We start from the raw sequence: 20,353 nt of genomic DNA on the forward strand, positions 1-20,353 counted from the left end.
GCTTTGACAGTGTTTTCCCCAGCACAGTGACTCGTCAGGTCAAATGTATTTAGTCAACAAGAAATGGTAAATATTGTGGTGGGAAATTATACCTGTATTTGTGTACTGACTTGTGTACTGTCAAACGGTACAGTATGAAGATGGGCAGAGACTGCATCTCCAATAGAACTCACCGATCACACTTGTAGGTGATGTAATGAAGCTGTTTTTAACATGTTAACCATCCTTTGTCTAAAGCTGAACTTTTATGGATTACTGAATTTCCAAACTCTGACCTGTTCCCAACCCCTGGGTGCATGTGTTTTGCCCTAGCACTACACATGATTCAAAGCTTAAATTAGTTATTTGAATCAGCTGTGTAATGCTAGGACAAAAACGTGCACCCCGGGTTATAGAAGTGGCCTTTCACATCTAGGTGAATTTTCATGTTACCTCACAGGACTAGAAAAGGCACTGCTCCCCCTCTTAGCCTTTTATCTGGCTGGACCTTTCTCGAGGGAGAAGAACCTCCATCTTCAGTAGGCTGACCGAAGGGCCTGGACCTTCAGCTTTAATGGCAAGAACTGGTGAACTGAAGTTACGCAAAGTACTTTTTTTAATGGAATTGTACCTGTAATTCGGTACATAAATTGTGACTGAAGAGCCCATGCACTAAACGGTCCCTGTAGGAGACATAGTCTTTAAAGAGCTAGTGTCGCCTGACCAGTACATTTTAAGACTACATTCAAGGAAAGAAGACTATTTAGGGCACACCCTCTGCAGCTCATAGAGCCATCAGACAAAGCAACTGGGGACCTTCCCAACTCAGAGGAAAGGAGCAAGGAACCCCTCAACTCAGGACAAATGAGGACACACTGCCATCTTTCCTTTGTTCACCTCCATATGGCCTAACCAGAGCCAAGGACAACATATTTGGTTCAGACCATCTATCACATCTTCAATATTTATATCTTGAGGTCTGTCTTGAATTCTATTTCCTACCTTCTCATGATCACTCATGTTTGTACATATTTTGCTTAGTGTTATTAAATGTTGCTTGTAAAAAGATCTGGGTTGTCTTCTGGGAAACAACTCAAATGCATTCTCAGAATTCATACCTTCAGATTAATCAATGTATTACTATTCTACATTTAGTCAGTTATTGTAAATAACTCAAGTCAGACCTTAAAAGACCAGTTTTGTACAAGAAAGGACTGGTGTCCCGCTAATTGGGCTTCCAAGTGGTGCAGCGGTCTTTAGGCACTGCATCGCAGACGTCACTACAGACCCTGGCTCGAATCCAGGCTGTATCACATCCGGCAGTGATTGGGAGTTTTGTTTTATTTAACCATGTAGGCCAGTTAAGAACAAGTTCTCATTTACACCCACGACCTGGCCAAGATAAAGCAGTGCGACATAAACAGAGTTACACATGGGATAAACAATCGCACAATTGGCCCTGCGTCGTTAGGGTTTGGCCTAGATAGGCAGTCAATGTAAAAAATGTGTTCTTATCTGACTTGCCTAGTTAAATAAAATTGACAAAAATCATAGCCGTCGTCACCATGACACTTATTACTAACTAAGCTCATGCGCAGAAACACGTCATCGGAGCTAACGATCTCCTCGCGCAGAACTGCGCAAATGCATGCCATCCTCTTAAGATAAATGAAAACGTGTCGCTTTCTTTAGGTTGGTTGGAACGTTGGAGTAATATGTTCAACTTTAAGACATTGGTTCGATTTTAGGTCGTGCCTTTAGAGTTCTAGAAAAAATCGACTTGGTCCGTTTTTAAGTGTTTAGAATTAGAAACTTTGGCACCATCTTGACTTTGTTACATGTGAGAGATATGGATAATTAAGGTGACTTAAACTTTTAAAATATGACCCACCCAATGGTTTTCTCTGAGTATATTCTATACTGGAGTTTTGGTGCAGGTACGGCCATATAGCACAAAAATAATATTGCAATATTGTCAAAATGATACGATATCACTAGCTAAAACAGTACATTGCACATTAAATACCACCCCCTAAAACACGGTCGTTTTTTACTCTCGAAAAGGACAGCGCTATATCTCGTCAGCCTTTACTGACTGCCTCTGGGTAGCAAATTTAGTAAAGCACGGACTTAGTTTGCACGTATAGCTAAAACAGATACTTGAGTTTTGGTATCGTACTGTACTCCCAGCCTGAAGGAATTAAAGATTAATCCAGATTCAAGTTGATGGACAAACAATCTTTAGAATATGTTTTACTGCAGTTTTCGGTTGAATTTGTGTCTCGGCCCTGGGGTACACGCCAGCACCTAGGCTGCAAAAACTACTCCGAAAACACGCACCTTCAGCTGTTCGTAAACCAATCACCTCACAGAACGCAGACACACCTCCTTGGCCCACTGACATAAATCATTCCTTCAGTTTCCCATATGTTTACGTATGGAGACAATTTGTTTTCAGCACTTATTTCCATGACTGGTCAACACTCATGGCTTTCTCTTGTTCCTCTTCAGAAGTCATATGGTGAGAAATATCGAAACGCAGTAAAATCACAGCATCGAATTGCAATACATATAGAATCGCTACATATATACATTGCGTCTTATCGTGATAATATCGTATCGTGAGGTTCCTGGCATCCAGCCCAAGTTAGCCCAGTTATATTTCACTTCCTGATTACATATAAAAGGCCGCCATTGTCCTCTACGGATTTTTCTACCAGTAATTCTTAAAGTAATCTACATCCCAAAGAATTACAAAGGCATTTAAGCATTTAATGTCTGATTGACAATAGAAACACTTTCTGAAGCAGGCCATTTATCACCAGCAGCCAAATCCTGTTCAGTTCGTTAATACAATTCCAAACCAGTAGGTTGGCTAGCTGTTCAAAATGAGTAATCTTTTGAGCTGCTTCTCTTCTAATTACTTCGGTGTTCACCGCTCTGTTACATTGTACCGTATTTGTCTGGCTGGTTTTTAAATGTATGAATGGATTTCATAGTAGCTCAACCCAGAGTCTGTCTAATCTCGAAGGAGATTGGGTATCAATGTTGTGCTATAGCCTGGGCACCATTCTGTTTCTGCCTGTTCCGGTTTATCGCCATCTTGACAAAGGCAACAGTTGTGCAATCTAACTGGTCGTGAGTACAATAACTACAAACAGTGTATCTTTATGAAGATACATTTATTGCTAGCTTGATATGCCTTCACATTACAAGCGTGAGAGAGACGCTTTCCTCGTGAACCCCCTCGAATTCCCACAGGCCCTCATTAACATATGGCCAATCGAGATGCAATCTGCAAATAACGTCACAGCAACAACAACAAAATTGTTGAAAGCATAAACAGTCAAACTTGACGTGGGGTTTTATTCGTTTGTTTTATGTCCTTCTCTTGTGCCTCCCTAAAGAATTTGGCAAACCTATGCCTCAACAGGAGTGGCTGCTACTGTGTGTGTGTGTGGTTGGCTGTATGTGGCTCACATGGCTTGACGGCTTTAGGACACGTGTCTACCCTGAAGGAAGACTCCAAAGCAAAAGGTTAGCTGTTCAAAATGAACAATGGACTAAATGTTAGCTGTTCATTCTTTGTTTTCTTCTGATGCTTCCGGAGCACTGGAATATGTCCTCAGACATAGAGATCATCAACCTCATATAATGACTTATATAATTCCATATAGTAATTGAATCAGTTCTCTGTAAGTGTGATCAACCTGTCCAGGTCATCAGTCTAACTACTCCCCTGTGACACCAAATAAAACTGACATTAATGTCTTGACTCTGTCATTTCCAGGAACCTCCAGTAGGACTACCTAAGCACATTTTACGGATCATGAGGTAGTACATTACTACAGTTACACTGTACTAACCAGGGACCACGAATAGCTTCGATACTCAAGTTACTCTTGTGATGTGTCCAAACTGTCTGCCACTAATTGACTACACTCTGCAGCTGCTGTCCACTCACACGTCAAGAATGTTTTTTTCAAACTTCTATTTTTAACTCGCACTGTTAGATTGCTGGGGTTTGCATTATGGCTGCACTACGGCAGCCTCAATCCACCACATCCATGGATTTATTCACAATTAGGTATACCAGGGGTGGGAAATAATTTTGAGTTGAGGGCCACATCAGGATTTCTAAATTCAGTGGAGGGCTGACCAATTTGTTAGTCAAAACCAAGTTGTGGGCCAGAAAAGGGGCAGTTATTTGAAAACGTAAAGGTCCATTATAACTTTCCATCTAGTTTAAGATGTTCAACAGTGGCATGGAGTGTTTAATTAACCCAATTTTTTTTGCAGACTTACGTTAGTGCCTTAATGCAAACCGGATGCATGTTTCGGAATATTTTTATTCTGTACAGGCTTCCTTCTTTTCACCCTGTCATTTGGGTTAGTATTGTGGAGTAACTATAATGTTGTTGATCCATCCTCAGGAGAAAACTATCACAGCCATTAAACTCTTTAACTGTTTTAAAGTCGCCATTGGCCACATGGGAAATCCCTGAGCAGTTTCCTTCCTCTCCGGCAACTGAGTTAGGAAGGACACCTGTGTCTCTGTAGTGACTGGGTGTATTGAGACACCATTCAGTATAATTAATAACTTCACCATGTTTAAAGGGATATTCAATGTCTGCTTTTTATTTTACACATCTACCAATAGGTGCCCTTCTTTGCGAGGCATTGAAAAAGTTTCCTTTGTGGTTGAATTTGTGTTTAAAATTCACTGCTCAATTGAGAGACAAATAATTGTATGCATGGGGTACAGAGATGATGAAGTAGTCATTCAAAAATGATGTTAAAAACTTATTGCACACAGAGTGAGTCCATACATTTTAATATGCGACTTGTTAATTACTCCTGAACTTATTTAGGCTTGCAATAATTAAATACCTATTGACTCATTACTTTTCAGGTTTTCATTTTGAATTCATTTCTAGAAATGTCTAAAAATATAATTCCACTTTGAAATGATGGGTTATTGTTTGGAGGCCAGTAACACAACAAAATGTGTAAAAAGTCAAGGGTTGTGAATACTTTATGAAGGTACTGTATACAGTACTTCACACAATTAGAGTCACAAAAAATACCTATGTGATCGACAAATATGAATGGAGGAGGTAGGGGCAGAGTGGTTTAATCAAGCCTGAGCCACCTTTGTCGCAGCACAATTCCACTGCTGTTGACCCTCTCTTGAAGGAGTGTAGTGTTATAAAACTATACTGTAGCTAATGTTATCACTTAGGGAAGGATGTGTATCAGCTAAGTGTGTTTTGTCCAAGAGGTAGACAAAACAGAGGTGAAATGACAGTACATGTGTTTGACAGGTTTATACAGCCTTGGAGCACAGAGGGTTGGTGGCACCTTAATTGGGGAGGATGGGCTCATGGTAATGGCTAGAGCGGATTTAGTGGAATGGTATTAAATACATCAAACACAGTTTCCATGTGAATGATGCCATTCAATTTGCTCCATTCCAGCCATTATTATGAGCTGTCCTCCCCTCAGAAGCCTCCACTGCCTTGGAGATGAGGCTAAACAAAAAACCTATGGAAATTATTTTATTTTACATTCTATTACTGTACATTCTTAGTTTACAAACTTTGGTATGAAGAGTTGGAGGATAAAGTTCTCTGAGTCTCAATGGACTCCAAGAATGGGCGTTGGGGGTAGTGTCATGGTGAGGTCATGATCAGGCCAGTTGGCTCTTTGGCCCGAGGTTAGGGGTGTGGCTCTGCAGGGTTAGGTAGATGCAACATTAGTAGAGATGTCAGATGTTTTTATCATGTTTGTTGGGATAAAAAAAGTAGTGTCTCCCAGCCCAATCCTGTGCTTCCATCCAGAGTAAGGCTGGTGGGAGGAGCTTATTGTAATGGAGTAAATAGAACAGAGTCAAACATGTGGTTTCCATATATTTTTTTTAACCTTTATTTAACTAGGCAAGTCAGTTAAGAACAAATTCTTATTTTAAATTACTGCCCAGGAACAGTGGGTTAACTGCCTGTTCAGGGGCAGAACGACAGATTTGTACCTTGTCAGCTCGGGGGTTTGAACTTGCAACCTTCCGGTTACTCGTCCAACGCTCTAACCACTAGGCTACCCTGCTGCCCCGTTTGATACCATTCCATTTATGCCATTCCAGCCATTACAATGAGCCAGTCCTCCTAAAGCTCTTCCCACCAGCTTCCTCTGGTGTATGGATGACGCTAATCTAATCTGTCTGTCTTTTTCATTACCTCTCAAAGCCCATAGGTCTGTGGCCCCAGGGCAACTTCTCTAGCTACAAAAATACAATTTATAGGGTTACGTGAACCATAAAAACATAATTTTACTATGGATTTTTATGCTTTTGTAAATTATAATATAAGGAACTTTTGATATCTATGCATCTCTGATCTCATCCAGTATCTCAATTTAATGGAGTTACACTGGTTTTATTTTTACAATTCCGTCATTGCTGGAGGAATATTGTTGTCTAGTCAGTCATGCAGTCTTAACATGTGAACCTGTTATAACACAGGAGTCCGTGGGGGGTGGCATGAGTCCAAAGGGGTGTGACCTTGTTCCACCAATAGCATCACAGAGACCACTCCTCCTGAAAAGGGGTTTTTATGTAACAGCAACAAAGACTGGCCAGGCATGTGGCCCTGGGATAAAGTTTACATATTTTCATGCATTGCTGAAAACAATGAATTAATCGCCCACAAATGGTGGGAATCAGAAGTTTGTCCACTGAAATGTTAGTTCTAATCTGCCTTTCTATTCTTCTTTGGATGGGATTGTTGAGTCCCTTAGGAACAAGTTGTACCACAGCTCAAGAAAAAAAACATTATTTAGTTAGTTCTTTAATCTAATCTCTAACAAAGTTTCCAAACCTTGCACATAGAGTTGTATAGAGGACTCTAGTGCCCCAAAAAACATTTTAGTATGGGCAGCACCACTGAGGACCATTTTAAAGTAGTCAACTGGGTAGGACTTCCTATGGGTTAGGGAAGGATCACATAATTCCATCCAGGTCATCGGGAGGGATCAGCCAATTAATTACACTTGTGAGAAAACATTCCATAAATGCAGGTGGCAGTACATTTCCAACCTTGGCTTTACACCTGTTCAAACAACACACTCCAAGTGGCAGTTTACAGTTTTGGCAATTTATAGAAGTAGTATATTAAAATTGGCTACTTGGAAATGGCCTCAATGGCGCTGTCGTGAGATCACAGCCGCCATAATGGGAAAGATACAATGTTGCGATCTCTATACAACTCTATGACCTTGCATTAGTGAACTAGTGTTAGTAGGCCTGTGGTATGAATGGAGGTTAGCCATGTGACTTCTTAGGGTTGCAGGATACTATCACTCTGGTTCAATGCCTGACTCTGGTTACACAACTTAACCATGCTAGTCAGTTTTCCAAAATAAGGAACCAAAATTTTTTTCCAAAATAAGTAACATTGCGGTGCAATACTTATAATTATTTGATCGGTATGAAAGTGTTGAGGTCATTTAACTCAAATGCATTTGTGTTAACCTAGTCTAAACATGTTCACACCTGTCATTATTGAAATATAAATTGTAACCATATAAATAGGGGAATGTTGTAAGAGCATCAAGGAGAATATATGGAAAAATACAAGTTGGATCAATGTTGTTGTATTGAACATCAAACTGGAACATTTCAGTGCCCTGTCTAAGTCAAAATGATAGATGCTTCCCCCTAGTGACAAATAGTAACATTACATTGCCCCTAGAGGAGTTATTTCCCCATTATACAGGCCTGTACTTTCTGTTCACTCCACAACCTTCGCTAGTCTAATCTGGCCATATAATTTAGGATTGCATGAAGCACATCATCTGGAATTTAAACCATGACAATGACCTTATCCTCCATACTAATGGTACAGCCTTCGCCATACATCACCCAGGCCGTAAATTAAAACATTGACCTGGAAAAGGTTTTCTTGTCTTCGAGAAAGAGAAGGATAGAGTAACGTACAGTCTCGTTCACCTTTAACAAAACTGTGTACTCACACACTAAATCTGCATACAGTGAACATCCAAACAATTTTTCGAAATAAATATACAATAAACACCTTTGGAAAATAAATATTTAATATGTAATACTGAAACAATAAGGATCTTTACAGAAAATGACAGTATAAAAAAACTCTTAGAACATATAGGCCAATCAAAAATAAATTAGAGAAGTCATGACCACAGCACATTTTTTAAACAAACAAGAATCAGCTATGACCAATTGATTTGCTCTCCTGCCTTAGTCATATTGAGTCACAGTGACCTCATGTAACCCTGCAGACAGCAAATCAACATGGTAACTTTTTCATGAAAACAACAAAAAAAACATACCTGCAATGACATCCCAGTCACATCACTTTGCCAAATAAAATGTAAACACAAGAGGTTGGTGGCACCTTAATTGGGGAGGAAGAGCTTGTGGTAATGGCTGGAGTGTAACGGGTGGAATGATATCAAATACATCAATCACATGGTTTCCATGTGTTTAATGCCATTTCATTTGCTCCATTCTAGCCATTAAAATGAGCCGTCCTCCCCTCAGCAGCCTCCAATGGATTTAAACCACATGCATATAAACAAAAAGTACACATTTTGTAAACACAGCGCACATTCTATGGGGAAGAGGATGTCACTGTGTGGTGAAAAATAAATTCACAGGGGTGGCGTCCCAGTTTCTGGGGATTGGGGCCTCATTTATCAACGTGGATACATTTCAAACTAAATTCTGGCGTACGTGGAGCATCTAGGATTTGAATGCAAACAAATTATTGGGATTTATCAAACATTCGCACAGAACATATATGCATGCTTAATTGGTAAATCAGAGCTAAACCATATGTGTGTGAGAACGAGCGCTACACCTCCGCTGGGAAAATGCCCTCCATTCACCTTTTATGGTAATAGCAATGCCCTCATTTGCTGTATTATTTGGAGATGTTGGAACTGGGCCGTGATAGTTGCTAAAGGAAAGCGCAATGGCAAATGTGATCACATTTCTGTAGAGGTGTGGGCAGAATGTTTTAATCTTTTGCCGTTACTTTTTTAAAACAAATTATGCTTTACGTCTACAGTGAGAAAAGGCCACGCATTCTGCAAGATTGATTTTCTATTGAACAATTGCTGCCTACAGTCCACACGTCTATGCAAAATATTAATTGTTGTGAAATATTTTGTTTATCAATACATGATTGTTAGTCTATCTCCATGGTATAGGCGTTGAGATTAAACAGGCTATTATGTTGCGCTCCTTTCGCACAACTATAGCCTAACCATACTGTCATAGGCTACCGGTCTATTTACTTTCTAGCATGGTTGGCCATGGAATGAGGGATGGATAAATGGTAGCATAATAGTTTATGTAGCGGCATGTCAGAAAAGGAGAGATATGCCCTGCAATAAGATTATGATGTAGGCTTATATAATAAAGTAAAAAATATATTGGGTGCAATATTTTTACCAATGACAAATGCATCTGTTTTATAATTAGGCCTATAGGTTTTAATGATATTAGCCTACCATTATAATTCCTGTGCATCAAACACCTAAATTTCCCCCAAAATAACAATATTTGCTTGCAATACAGTTGACTAGAAGTTGTGGGTACGCATGGTCTGAGATTTGCGTGGGAATAGTTCAAAATGTATAAATACCAACCATTGCGGGAAAACTGCCACATGCAAGGCGTGTGTGCACGCACCCTTGAAACTGCCTCACACAGCGGTCTAAGGCACTGCATCTCAGTGCTAGAGGTGTCACTACAGACCCTGGTTCAATCCTGGGCTGTATCACAACTGGCTGTGATCGGGAGTCCCATTGGGCAGTAACTGACTTGCCTAGTTGTAATAAAGGTTCATTTTAAAAAAGTGGCCTCTGGTGGGTGTGGGGGTTAATATGGCCAAAATATCACAGTATTAAAACAAAAAGTGGACGGTATTTTATGTTTTTGAATAATAAAAGCTCAAACTGTTATTTATGAGTAGTGTATGACTCTAGGGTGGAAAGACATACATTCTAAGTGATTTCAATGGGTCTTTCTCCATTCGGATTGTTCTATACTGTTTAATTCAACTTCAACCCCCCCCCCCCCCAAAATGTGCATTTTAATACATTTGTTGCACTCATTTGAGATCATTTCCACGTAAGACTGCACGATATGGGCAAACAATCTGTGCCTTATTTTTAACCAAATGTTGCAATTTGACTTGTGATTTAGAGAAAAACACTTGGGTGAACTGTTGGAATTATGGAAATAGAATGATTATTCTAATTCTATAGTTAGAATAATAGTTGGCACTTTGAATACAGTGTTTGACATGACAATGAATAAATGCCAGGGACGAGTTATTGCGACAGGGTAGGAACTAGGAACAAAAGTGTTGATAAGTGTTTCTAGGCGACTGTTCAATCTGTGGCTACATTGAATGTTTTCTCTTAGCTTCTTCATGTAGCTAACATTCTTGCTTCTTCTTTGATTTTGAAGATACTGTTGCACAAACATGCTGTTTTAGGTCTACACTATCACTGGTATTATCAGGCTGTATAGCTAATTCCGTTTGCTCTGATTCAGTACATTTATTAGCTAGCTAGCAATTAGCATTAGTAGCTAACAGGATTTAGGCCCAACTTGCTAAAACAAGTCGAACTAGAGGTTTACAGATGTAAGAAACAAACTAATTATAGAATGCTTGTAGATTTATATTAAGAAGCTAAATGAAAACCAGTCCGTGTGTCAATACCGGTATATTGTAAAATATGGTATACTGCCCAGCCTTACCCTGGTGTGGCTCAGATAGGGGCCCATGTTCTCAGCTCTGTTCTTTGGAGCAGGTTGACAGCCAATGGTCCATTCAACCACAAGACAACGGCAGTTTCACAGGGCCCCTTACAGACATGACCCAGGGTCAGAGATGCCAGCCCAATACAAGAGATGTGAGGACGGCTCCATTTTTACCCTTCTGTAAGTCAGTCTTTTCCCCATGGCTGTACCCTAGCACAGAGGGGACGGCATGGCTGTGTGACGTCATTCAGATCCTGGTTAACAGTCTCTCAGAATGTGGGTCCACAGTAGTCCTCTGCTACTAGCATTCCTTACATACAGGAAGATGGTTGGCTGGAGGGTAAACAGAGGCCTCTGACTCCTCCTCACCCCTCTCATCACTGTTAACTTCATTCACTTCCTTCAGCGTTTGTCCAGACGTTTATCCATTTCCTTTCGAACCCGGGCCTGCAGTGCCACCCTCATGGCTGAGTCCAGAACATTCTTCTCTGCTACACGCTCCACCACCCTCTCTGGCTTGTCCTCCTAAGAGACAGGAAACAGGTCACGAGGGCACAGGATGCGCATCATCATAAAAATATAGACACTAGACAGACAGACCTTGTGTACAATGAAGGAGGTGACACAGCCAGAGTCAGCCTGGTAGTCCAGCCAGAAGAGTTCAGTTCCATGGGTCTCTGGCTCTGTACTCGACCCACTCTCATTCCACTCTTCAGTCTCTGCACCCACTCCTGGCTCAGATCCATCTGGAGACACATACATACACATTACCACTAAACTGTGTCTTCCAAGTTGACAGAAGTTCATACTAGCAGCAGTGGTTTCTTACTTCCACGTCGAGGATGGTACACTTGGATATCTGGCCGGCGGGGGCGTCGGGGGGTAGTGGTGAGCCTGGCCCTCTGACGCTCATTGGCCTGCTTTACCTGCTTATCATAGTCATCTCTGCAAGACAAAGTGATAAGTCAGTGTCTGAATCTTTCAGTAAGAGAAACATTATTTATATAAATTAGAGAGTAACAAGGCAATTTAATTCAAACCATTGGAATGATTGTGAGTGTCCAACTTCTAACAATATCCATGATGGGTGTAGTTGTACACCGCAGAGAGCAATATCTGTTAATGGTATTTATACTCTGAAGAGGGGCAGTTCTCTGTTAGACGTTGTGCGCATGACCAGTATAGGTTGGAGTGAGTAGGCGTACTAGCGATGAATTTCAACATTATCAAGAAAACCCTCGAAACTAAACAACTGCACGCTCTCATAATTGATTACATTGACAAAATAGATCGACAAAATATACACCCCGCACGGCATGTTAGCTCAGATTAGTGATTCACCTGGCAATCTGGTTCCTTCGAATGTGGTGTAAGAAACCATGGCTCATGTCCAAACGACCCGTACGTTTATATTTGAGCTCTTGTTCTTCATCATCCCGCAAAATCTCCATCGTGAGAGATGATGGACAATGTATTTAGTATTTAAGATGGAACATTAGTACTTCTTTATATGCACAACACCACAAGCTGCATCGTAACGTTAATCAATCTTTCAAAGGGATTTACTACTAGTTATCACATCCACTAAGTTAAAATGGGCTATTGTAAAAACGAATCAAAACAAAAAATAACGTGCTTTTGATCTTAATTTAATGTTATGGTTAGCCATTGGTTTATCATTGTGTTTAAGGTAAGGTTTCAAAATCATATTTTAAGAAGATAAAAATTATAAATAGGCGGGGTGTATGACTTTGTGACTGTGGTAACTAGTGACGACCATTCCGAAGTGGGCTGGGCTGCTGTCTAACTGGAATTGCACACGGAGTTACGAGCTTGTCCATCATTTATTTTTCGGATCAAGCTTCTACCCTTGCAAATACTTTTTTTCTCTCACATTTTTAATCCTAATGAAGTATATTATTTAAAGTTGTTTGAAAGCTGCGTTGTTCTTTGGAGGCCCAAATAAAAATGTCTAACACTATTCAATCTCCGCCGTTCTGTTTTTGCCAGAGTCAATTTGAAAATATGGGGTATGTCTAACACTATTCAATCTCCGCCGTTCTGTTTTTGCCAGAGTCAACTTGAAAATATGGGGTTAAACTCTGGTTGGCCATTTTTGATATTGAAACCGGGAGTTTTGGAGGTGTGCAGCTAGTAAAATCAACTCAACCCTGACTTTAGTTATTATTATCAGCTCTGTTTTTTCATACGCAACAAAGATTAACACGATGGTCTCTGTAAAACGGGAGAGAGAACTTGACTTTGAAGACGATGAAGGTAGTTAACGATTTCAAACCGTGTATAACCTAACTCAAGCTCGTAACAAGCTGGTGTTTATTTCCAAACGTATATTTTAATGTTTGCTTGCCCAGTTAGCTAGTTAACACATAACATTGTTGGTAGGTAGCTAGTTCTAGCTGACTAATGTATTGTTAACTAGCTAAGATCCCAGTATCAAGTGTCCGTCTAGATTTGCCAGAAGATACCGACCCTACCGTTACGCTTGTTTACACTGAGCTGCACGGGAACGCACTTCTTCTTTAATCAATCGAATGTATTTATTAAGGCCTGACATCAGAAGATGTCAAAATGCTATACAGAAACCCGGCCTAAAACCACAAACAATTCAGATTTTTTTTTAAACCTTTATTTAGCAAGGCAAGTCAGTTAAGAACAAATTCTTATTTTCAATGACGGCCTAGGAACAGGGGCAGAACGACAGAGTTGTACCTTGTCAGCTCGGGGATATGAACTTCCAGCCTTTCGGTTACTAGTCCAACGCTCTAACCACTAGGCTACCCTGCCGCCCCGGGTATACATTTTGAAGCATGGTGGCTAGGAAAAACTCCCTAGGAAGAAACCTAGAGGTGGCCAATCCTCTTCTGGCTGGGCCGGGTGGAGATTATAAGAGTACATGGCCATTTAAAGCCAGATTGTTCTTCAAGATATTCAGATGTTCATAGGTGACCAGCAGGGTCAAATAATAATCACAGTGGTTGAGGGAGGTGCAAAAGGTCAGTACCTCAGGAGTAAATGTCAGTTGGCTTTTCATAGCTGAGCAACCAGAGGTCAAGACAGCAGGTGTGGTAGAGAGAGAGAGAGTTGAAAACAGCAGGTCCAGAACAAGGTAGCACATCTGGTGAACAGGTCAGTTGAAACTGGAGCAGCAGCACGACCAGGTGGACTGGGGACAGCCAGGAGTCATCGGGCCAGGTAGTCCTGAGGCATGATCTTAGGGCTCAGGTCCTCCGGGAGGGAGAGAGAGAGCATACTTAAATTCACACAGGACACCAGATAAGACAGGAACTATTGCAGCATAGATACTGGAGACAGGGATGGGTTGGGGGACACTGTGGCCCCGTCTGACGATGCCCCCAGACAGGGCCAACCAGGCAGGATATTACGCCACCCACTTTGCAAAAGCACAGCCCCCAAACCACTAGAGGGTTATCAACTTACCACCAACCTACTACGCTGAGACAAGGCTGAGTAGAGCCCACGAAGATCTACTCCACCGCACTACCCCGAGGGGGCGCAAAACCAGACGGGAAGATCACGTCTGTGACTCAGCCCACTTTTATGGTATATTGCCGATCGCACAATTTAATGTGCATCCCGCCACCTACTGTGCAGGGTGAAAACAGGATTCCCAAAAAAAACGTAACAAAAAATAAACTAAACGAACCCAACTTTTCTGTTAAAAAAATAAAATGGATCTGATCCCTACACAGGCTCAAGGGGAACCAGGGAGGGCTGGTCTTCCGGAGCCAGTACCCCTTGCAGTCTTCAGATGTAAAATCATTAAGTCCCAGAAAAGTTTTGGCCGCAGCCACAATAATGTCCAGACTTCTTTGAGACTTGTGCCGTACAGTTTACAATTGTGGCAATGAACACCACAAAATCCACCTTTATCTTTTGACTGGCAGCAAACATTTACTACAGGCTGTGGTTCATCCACTACCATATCTTCACTAGCGTCGCTTGTTTTCTCAATTATTTTAATTGCCTCCGCTCTAACTTTTGCCACCTCAATCTCCTTCACCTTTACAGGGCACTCCAGGAACCCGGGATCATAATCCCCATCACAATTGCAACACCGTTGTCCTTCTACACACCGGTCTTCAGTATACTCTGTCAGGACTGACAGACTTTCATATTTTTCTTCATTCACCCAGCGTGTCAGCGCCGGGCACCAATCACACCAGGATTTAACTTCAGGTATTCAGGCTGAACATTGGTCGTCACCCCTGAGATGACTCCTTTGACGGGTGCTCTACTCCGAAGTTCAAAACTTCTGTTGTCCAGATTCTTTTGAGGCTCAGTGCAATCTTCCTCTGTTCTTCAGAAATACAATTCATCAACATAAGATCACTCCTGGTCACTCTGATAGACTCCACTTTTCCCAGAGCATATTTCACAATTTTCAACTCCTCAAACGGGTCTCCCACATATGTATCCTTACTCAACAAACGCTTCCCAACAAGAAGCGATTCATTATCATACATACACATATACTCCAATTTCCTTTTTGTTCCAGTTTTCACTACTACTGTTGGCCATTCATAACATTCGTCTTCACCAACTTTGCTCGACGCGCTGCTTGATTCGAACAAGGCATCCACTTCTGCCATCTTTCTTCCAACAGGAGTTGAAGTATCAACTGTGTTCCTGTCGTGACATTGCACATGTAAAAAACTACATTAAGACACATTGGAGCCTGTGTGAGAAATGGGGTCAGAAAAAATGATGTATATAAACCCTGGATTGCTGACGCTATGTATTGGCTTTGAGAGGCTTTCGTCACCAGTCGGCCATATTGGAACTCCCCAGTAGGAGCAATCCCCCATAGGAATGAATGCAATTCTACATTACTTCAGTTAAATGTTTCAAGGACAAAATTACATGTATTTAAGTATTTGTTTTGTTGTAGTGGGGACAGTAACATAAATACTTTAAGGAAAATGTGTTTTATATAATTTTAGTTTTTATGTTAAGCTCACATCGCAGTGCTAGCTGTGCCACTAGAGATTCTGGGTTTGGGTCCAGGCTTTGTCGCAGCCGGCCGCGACCGGGAGACCCATGGGGCGGCGTACAAATGGCCCAGCATCGTCCGGGTTAGGGGATGGTTTGGCCGACAGGGATTTCCTTGTCCCATCGCGCACTAGCGACTCCTGTGGCGGGCCGGGCGCAGTGCACGCTGATAAGGTCGCCAGGTGTATGGTGTTTCCTCCAACACATTGGTGCGGCTGGCTTCCAGGTTAAGTGGGCATTGTGTCAAGAAGCAGTGCGGCTTGGTTAGGTTGTGTTTCGGAGGACGCACGGCTCTTGACCTTCGCCTCTCCTGAGTCCGTATGGAGTTGCATTGAGGAGACAAGACTGTCACTACCAATTGCATACCACGAAAAGGGGAGGGGGGGATAAATAAAAAATACAGCGACCCCCCCAGTGTGTTCGGTGGGGTGCATACGTATGTGTAGGTGGCTTGACAGAAATGGTAGCAGAAGGTGAATGTTGAATTTTGAGTGCATACATATCCAGATTATGCTACATACTATTTTGCGCAATGATGCTGTCAGTGTGTTCGAAGCGTTAATGTAACCATGACTGTGTTCCGAACTCAGCGCAGTCCAAGCGTAATGGTATAGTAAATATCTTCTGGCAACTTCTAGCTAAGTTAGTGTTAGCCAGAGGCCTTTTGTAAACACAAATCTCTGGTGCAACGTAGCTAATCTTAGCTAGATACCCACGATTGTTGTCATTGCTAGGCATCACATTAGCGAGTTACACTGAATTGTTTGTTGACGTGTTGTCTTATAGCTACAGTGCCTGTGAAAGTAGGCCGTTCATCTGAGGATCGCAGAAGTCGCCACTGTCCCTACCTCGACACAATCAATAGGTAACATTAAACGTCCACTGGTTTTAACACTGAATGTGTAATATTTGTCATTCACCTCTAACACCTTTGTCTTCAGGAGTGTGCTGGACTTTGATTTTGAGAAGCTGTGCTCCATCTCGCTCTCCCACATCAACGTCTATGCTTGTCTCATCTGTGGGAAATACTTCCAAGGTAAATCATCAATACTTCAGATTAACGTCGTTATCTCCCTCCCTACCTGAAACATTTTCAGAAATGATTTGACCTCAACCTAAACTGTTGTGTGTGTGTGTGTGTCTCTTCCAGGCAGAGGTCTGAAGTCCCATGCCTATACTCACAGTGTGCAGTTCACCCACCATGTGTTCCTCAATCTGCACACACTTAAGTTCTACTGTCTGCCAGATAACTACGAGATCATTGACTCATCGTTGGAAGACATCACGGTGGGTCCACAGACATGGGTTTGCACACATTAACCCTGTAATAAGACCATTTCAGAGGTGTCAGATGCATTGATTCAAACATGCACTGATTAAATGGTGCTAAACCAATAGTTCTGAAATAAAGTTGAACAGTTTATGTTCAGCCATGGTTTGTGCAATAATGGAGGTGGTCATATATTTTTGTTCTTTGTGTTTAGTATGTACTGAAGCCCACATTCACCAGACAGCACATCTCTGGATTGGACAAGCAGGGCAAGCTGTATCGAGCCTATGATGGCACCACCTATCTGCCTGGTATCGTAGGGCTCAACAACATCAAGGCTAATGACTACGCTAATGTGGTGCTGCAGGTAAGACTGTTATCCACCACAGAGTATCCACTGGTGAATCAGACCTCTCACCATTCACATGCTGCTTAACCTTTTCCTGTGTGATGATCATCCATGTGACCCAGTCGGTAGAGCATGGCGCTCGCAACACCAGGGTTGTGTGTTTGATTTCCACAGGGGAACGGTACGAAAATGTATGCACTCACTACTGTAAGTCGCTCTGGATAAGAGAGTCTGCTAAATTGTAAAATGATTATGGTGAACTATCTTTAACCCTTCAGGCCCTGTCCAATGTGCCCCCACTGCGGAACTACTTTCTGGAAGAGGAGAATTACTGCGGCATCCGTAGGCCACCTGGTGACATCATGTTCCTGCTGGTGCAGCGATTCGGTGAGCTGATGCGCAAGCTGTGGAACCCTCGGAACTTCAAGGCCCACGTGTCACCCCACGAGATGTTGCAGGCTGTAGTGCTGTGTAGCAAGAAGAACTTCCAGATCACCAAGCAAGGCAGGATTTTATTATATCACATTCAGTTAGGCTGAGAGCCTTGTTTCTCAAGAACAAAATGTTTTTAGTACAGTAAAATGTATGTGTTGCAAATCTGCTGACTGGTCTCTGTCCTGCAGGGGATGCTGTGGACTTTCTGTCCTGGTTCATGAACGCTCTGCATGGTGCATTGGGAGGAACCAAGAAGAAACCTTGTGAGTGGGACGTGGAGGGGACTGATGACTGGGGTCGAGGGAGTGATGTTGAGGAAGGATATGACTTAATCCTTTTTCATTGTCCTTATAAGTCAGTGTTGTCTGCCTTACTGTACAACCTGTGATATTAACAAAGATATCTCCCTCTTCTTTCCCATCTCTCGCCTATCGCCAATATAGCAAGCCTCACCAAAGTGTTCCAAGGTTCCATGCGTATATTCTCCAAGAAGCTTCCTCATCCAGATTTGGCGAGTGGCTTATTGTCAGACCTTTGTAAAAGGAAGACTGCATCATTGTATCAAAGTTTACATTTTTACTTGTGAATTCTTGACTTCAATATGATTACAGATTTTAAAAGCTAAATTGTTAATGTTACATGCCTTTCTCTCTCCAGCCACCAGAAGAGAAGGTGGCTCTGCTGTTGAAGGAGGAGTACCAGGAGGAGATGTCGGAGTCCACCTTCCTCTTCCTGACCCTTGACCTTCCCACAGCCCCACTGTACAAGGATGAGAAGGAGCAGCTCATCATCCCACAGGTCCCCCTCTTCAACATCCTGGCCAAGTTTAACGGCAACACAGAGAAGGTACTGCCCTCAAACTCCTACTTACATTAGCTCAAAGGATTAGCACTCCTATCTTCAAGCCAACCATCTCTCCAAGTTAAATTAAAAGTAGCCTCAGAAGCCTAGGCTTCTCACGTTTTGTTTGAAAGCCTCAAACAAAACGCGAGGGGTGGGCTAGATGGAAACTAGTGATGCGTTGTCACTTATTAAGCCAAACAAATATTTTGCATGGGTTGCTCTACCAACCAATGTTGTTTCTGAAAATGTTTCTGATTTGCATTAAGCTAGCTAGCATAGGATACAAAACTAATGCTTCATAGGTTATTAAAACAAAAGTGAGTGTTAACAGCCAGCGCTCCCATCCTAAGCAAAATCTTTCAAATGTCGAGTCAACGAGACAAGATTTGGAAGGATGGCCTGTGAGACTTAAGCTTCTGTTTGACATAATCTTAAGTGCTTTATCACCTCTTGATTTTCTTCACTTCTTCGCCCCTTCCTCTGGTCCCTCACACTCCTGTTTTCTTTTAGGAGTATAAAACCTACAAAGAGAATTTCCTCAAAAGGTTCCAGTTGCTCAAGCTGCCCCCCTATCTCATCTTCTGCATCAAGAGGTTCACCAAGAACAACTTCTTTGTGGAGAAGAACCCCACCATCGTCAACTTTCCCATCACGTAAGAGACTGTTGCATACTTTCCCCATGTACTCAATGGTAATTTAGCATCATGCTCAGCCTGATGAGTTCATGTCTGTGTTTTTGACTCCTTGCATTTGCTCCTTGATCAGGAACGTAGACCTTCGTGAGTACCTGACAGAAGAGGCACAGGTCACAGAGAAGAACACCACCTATGACCTGGTGGCCAACGTGGTGCATGATGGGAAGCCCACTGAGGGGGCATACAGAATGCATGTCCTGCATCATGTAAGTGACAGCTGCGTTTTCAGGACTTTCTGCTAGTGTACTCTAGAGGTGCACATTTGCAGAGCTTTAGATGTACAGTATTTTATGACATTGTGAAATAAATACTCATCCTGTTCAGTTATTGGTGCTAATGTGTGGTCACTGAAGGGCACTGGGAAGTGGTACGAGCTCCAGGACTTGCAGGTGACAGATATCCTGCCCCAGATGATCACACTGTCGGAGGCCTACATTCAGGTAAGCTCTATTGTGTCACATTGATTATACCATATGCTGTTCTCTAATTTACAGGTTTATGTCTAGATAAGTTACTGACTCCCTGTAACTGTCAGTTGTGTTGTGTGGTTCTCTTCGTTCCAGATTTGGAAAAGAAGAGAGAACGAAGATGACACAACTAACCACACAGGGGCGTGAATAAGGCATTGAAAGATTGATTGTACAGGAGAGAGATGTCACATGCCGGCCAGTGGTCAGACGAGCCCCAAAAAGCCACTAGAGTGGAACTGGACACTGTTCAAGATGACCTCAGGGTAAGCCCCCACCACATGAGGACCAGGTATTTTTATTGGTGGATTTTGGATAGAGAAAACAATGTCTACTATTCAACCTTTAACTGTAAATGGTGGAATAAACCAGCTTTGAAATGTCTGTTTCCAGTCATTAATATTATTTGATGTTTTACCTTTTTGGATGAAATGTATTGATTTGGGTTGGGTCTTTTTAGTTTATTTGTGAAACATG

At 42.0% G+C, this 20,353-nt stretch overlaps 2 protein-coding genes across 2 annotated transcripts; one reads left to right on the forward strand and one right to left on the reverse strand.

Annotated features, from left to right (window-relative positions):
- Nucleotides 1-8,067: 8,067 nt before the first annotated feature.
- LOC139410941 (UPF0561 protein C2orf68 homolog) lies at nucleotides 8,068-12,346 on the reverse strand. Its single transcript, XM_071156626.1, has 4 exons — nucleotides 12,128-12,346; nucleotides 11,616-11,731; nucleotides 11,387-11,532; nucleotides 8,068-11,311 (listed from the first exon to the last, which is right to left on the reverse strand). Exons 1-4 carry the CDS (start codon nucleotides 12,235-12,237, stop codon nucleotides 11,189-11,191), a joined length of 495 nt encoding a protein of 164 aa, XP_071012727.1. The 5' UTR covers nucleotides 12,238-12,346; the 3' UTR covers nucleotides 8,068-11,188.
- Nucleotides 12,347-12,564: 218 nt separating this feature from the next.
- Nucleotides 12,565-20,260, forward strand: LOC139410942 (ubiquitin carboxyl-terminal hydrolase 39-like). Its single transcript, XM_071156627.1, has 13 exons — nucleotides 12,565-13,063; nucleotides 16,604-16,682; nucleotides 16,759-16,853; nucleotides 16,968-17,104; nucleotides 17,302-17,454; nucleotides 17,715-17,940; nucleotides 18,060-18,134; nucleotides 18,315-18,382; nucleotides 18,529-18,717; nucleotides 19,225-19,367; nucleotides 19,480-19,615; nucleotides 19,763-19,849; nucleotides 19,973-20,260. The coding sequence occupies exons 1-13, from the start codon at nucleotides 13,015-13,017 to the stop codon at nucleotides 20,024-20,026; spliced, it is 1,491 nt and encodes a 496-aa protein (XP_071012728.1). The 5' UTR covers nucleotides 12,565-13,014; the 3' UTR covers nucleotides 20,027-20,260.
- The last annotated feature ends 93 nt before the right edge of the window (nucleotides 20,261-20,353 follow it).

Source organism: Oncorhynchus clarkii, chromosome 6 (assembly GCF_045791955.1).
Source record: "Oncorhynchus clarkii lewisi isolate Uvic-CL-2024 chromosome 6, UVic_Ocla_1.0, whole genome shotgun sequence".
NCBI classification, from domain to species: domain Eukaryota; kingdom Metazoa; phylum Chordata; class Actinopteri; order Salmoniformes; family Salmonidae; genus Oncorhynchus; species Oncorhynchus clarkii.

Coding starts and splice junctions, on each gene's coding strand:
- LOC139410941 (XM_071156626.1), bottom strand. CDS start 12,237: ATGGAGATTTTGCGGGATGATGAAGAACAAGAGCTCAAATATAAACGT. Junction 11,533..11,615: donor GTACCATCCTCGACGTGGAA/GTAAGAAACCAC, acceptor ATGTGTCTCCAG/ATGGATCTGAGCCAGGAGTG. Junction 11,312..11,386: donor CCTCCTTCATTGTACACAAG/GTCTGTCTGTCT, acceptor CCTGTCTCTTAG/GAGGACAAGCCAGAGAGGGT.
- LOC139410942 (XM_071156627.1), top strand. CDS start 13,015: ATGGTCTCTGTAAAACGGGAGAGAGAACTTGACTTTGAAGACGATGAA. Junction 17,455..17,714: donor ACGCTAATGTGGTGCTGCAG/GTAAGACTGTTA, acceptor TTAACCCTTCAG/GCCCTGTCCAATGTGCCCCC. Junction 17,941..18,059: donor CTTCCAGATCACCAAGCAAG/GCAGGATTTTAT, acceptor TCTGTCCTGCAG/GGGATGCTGTGGACTTTCTG.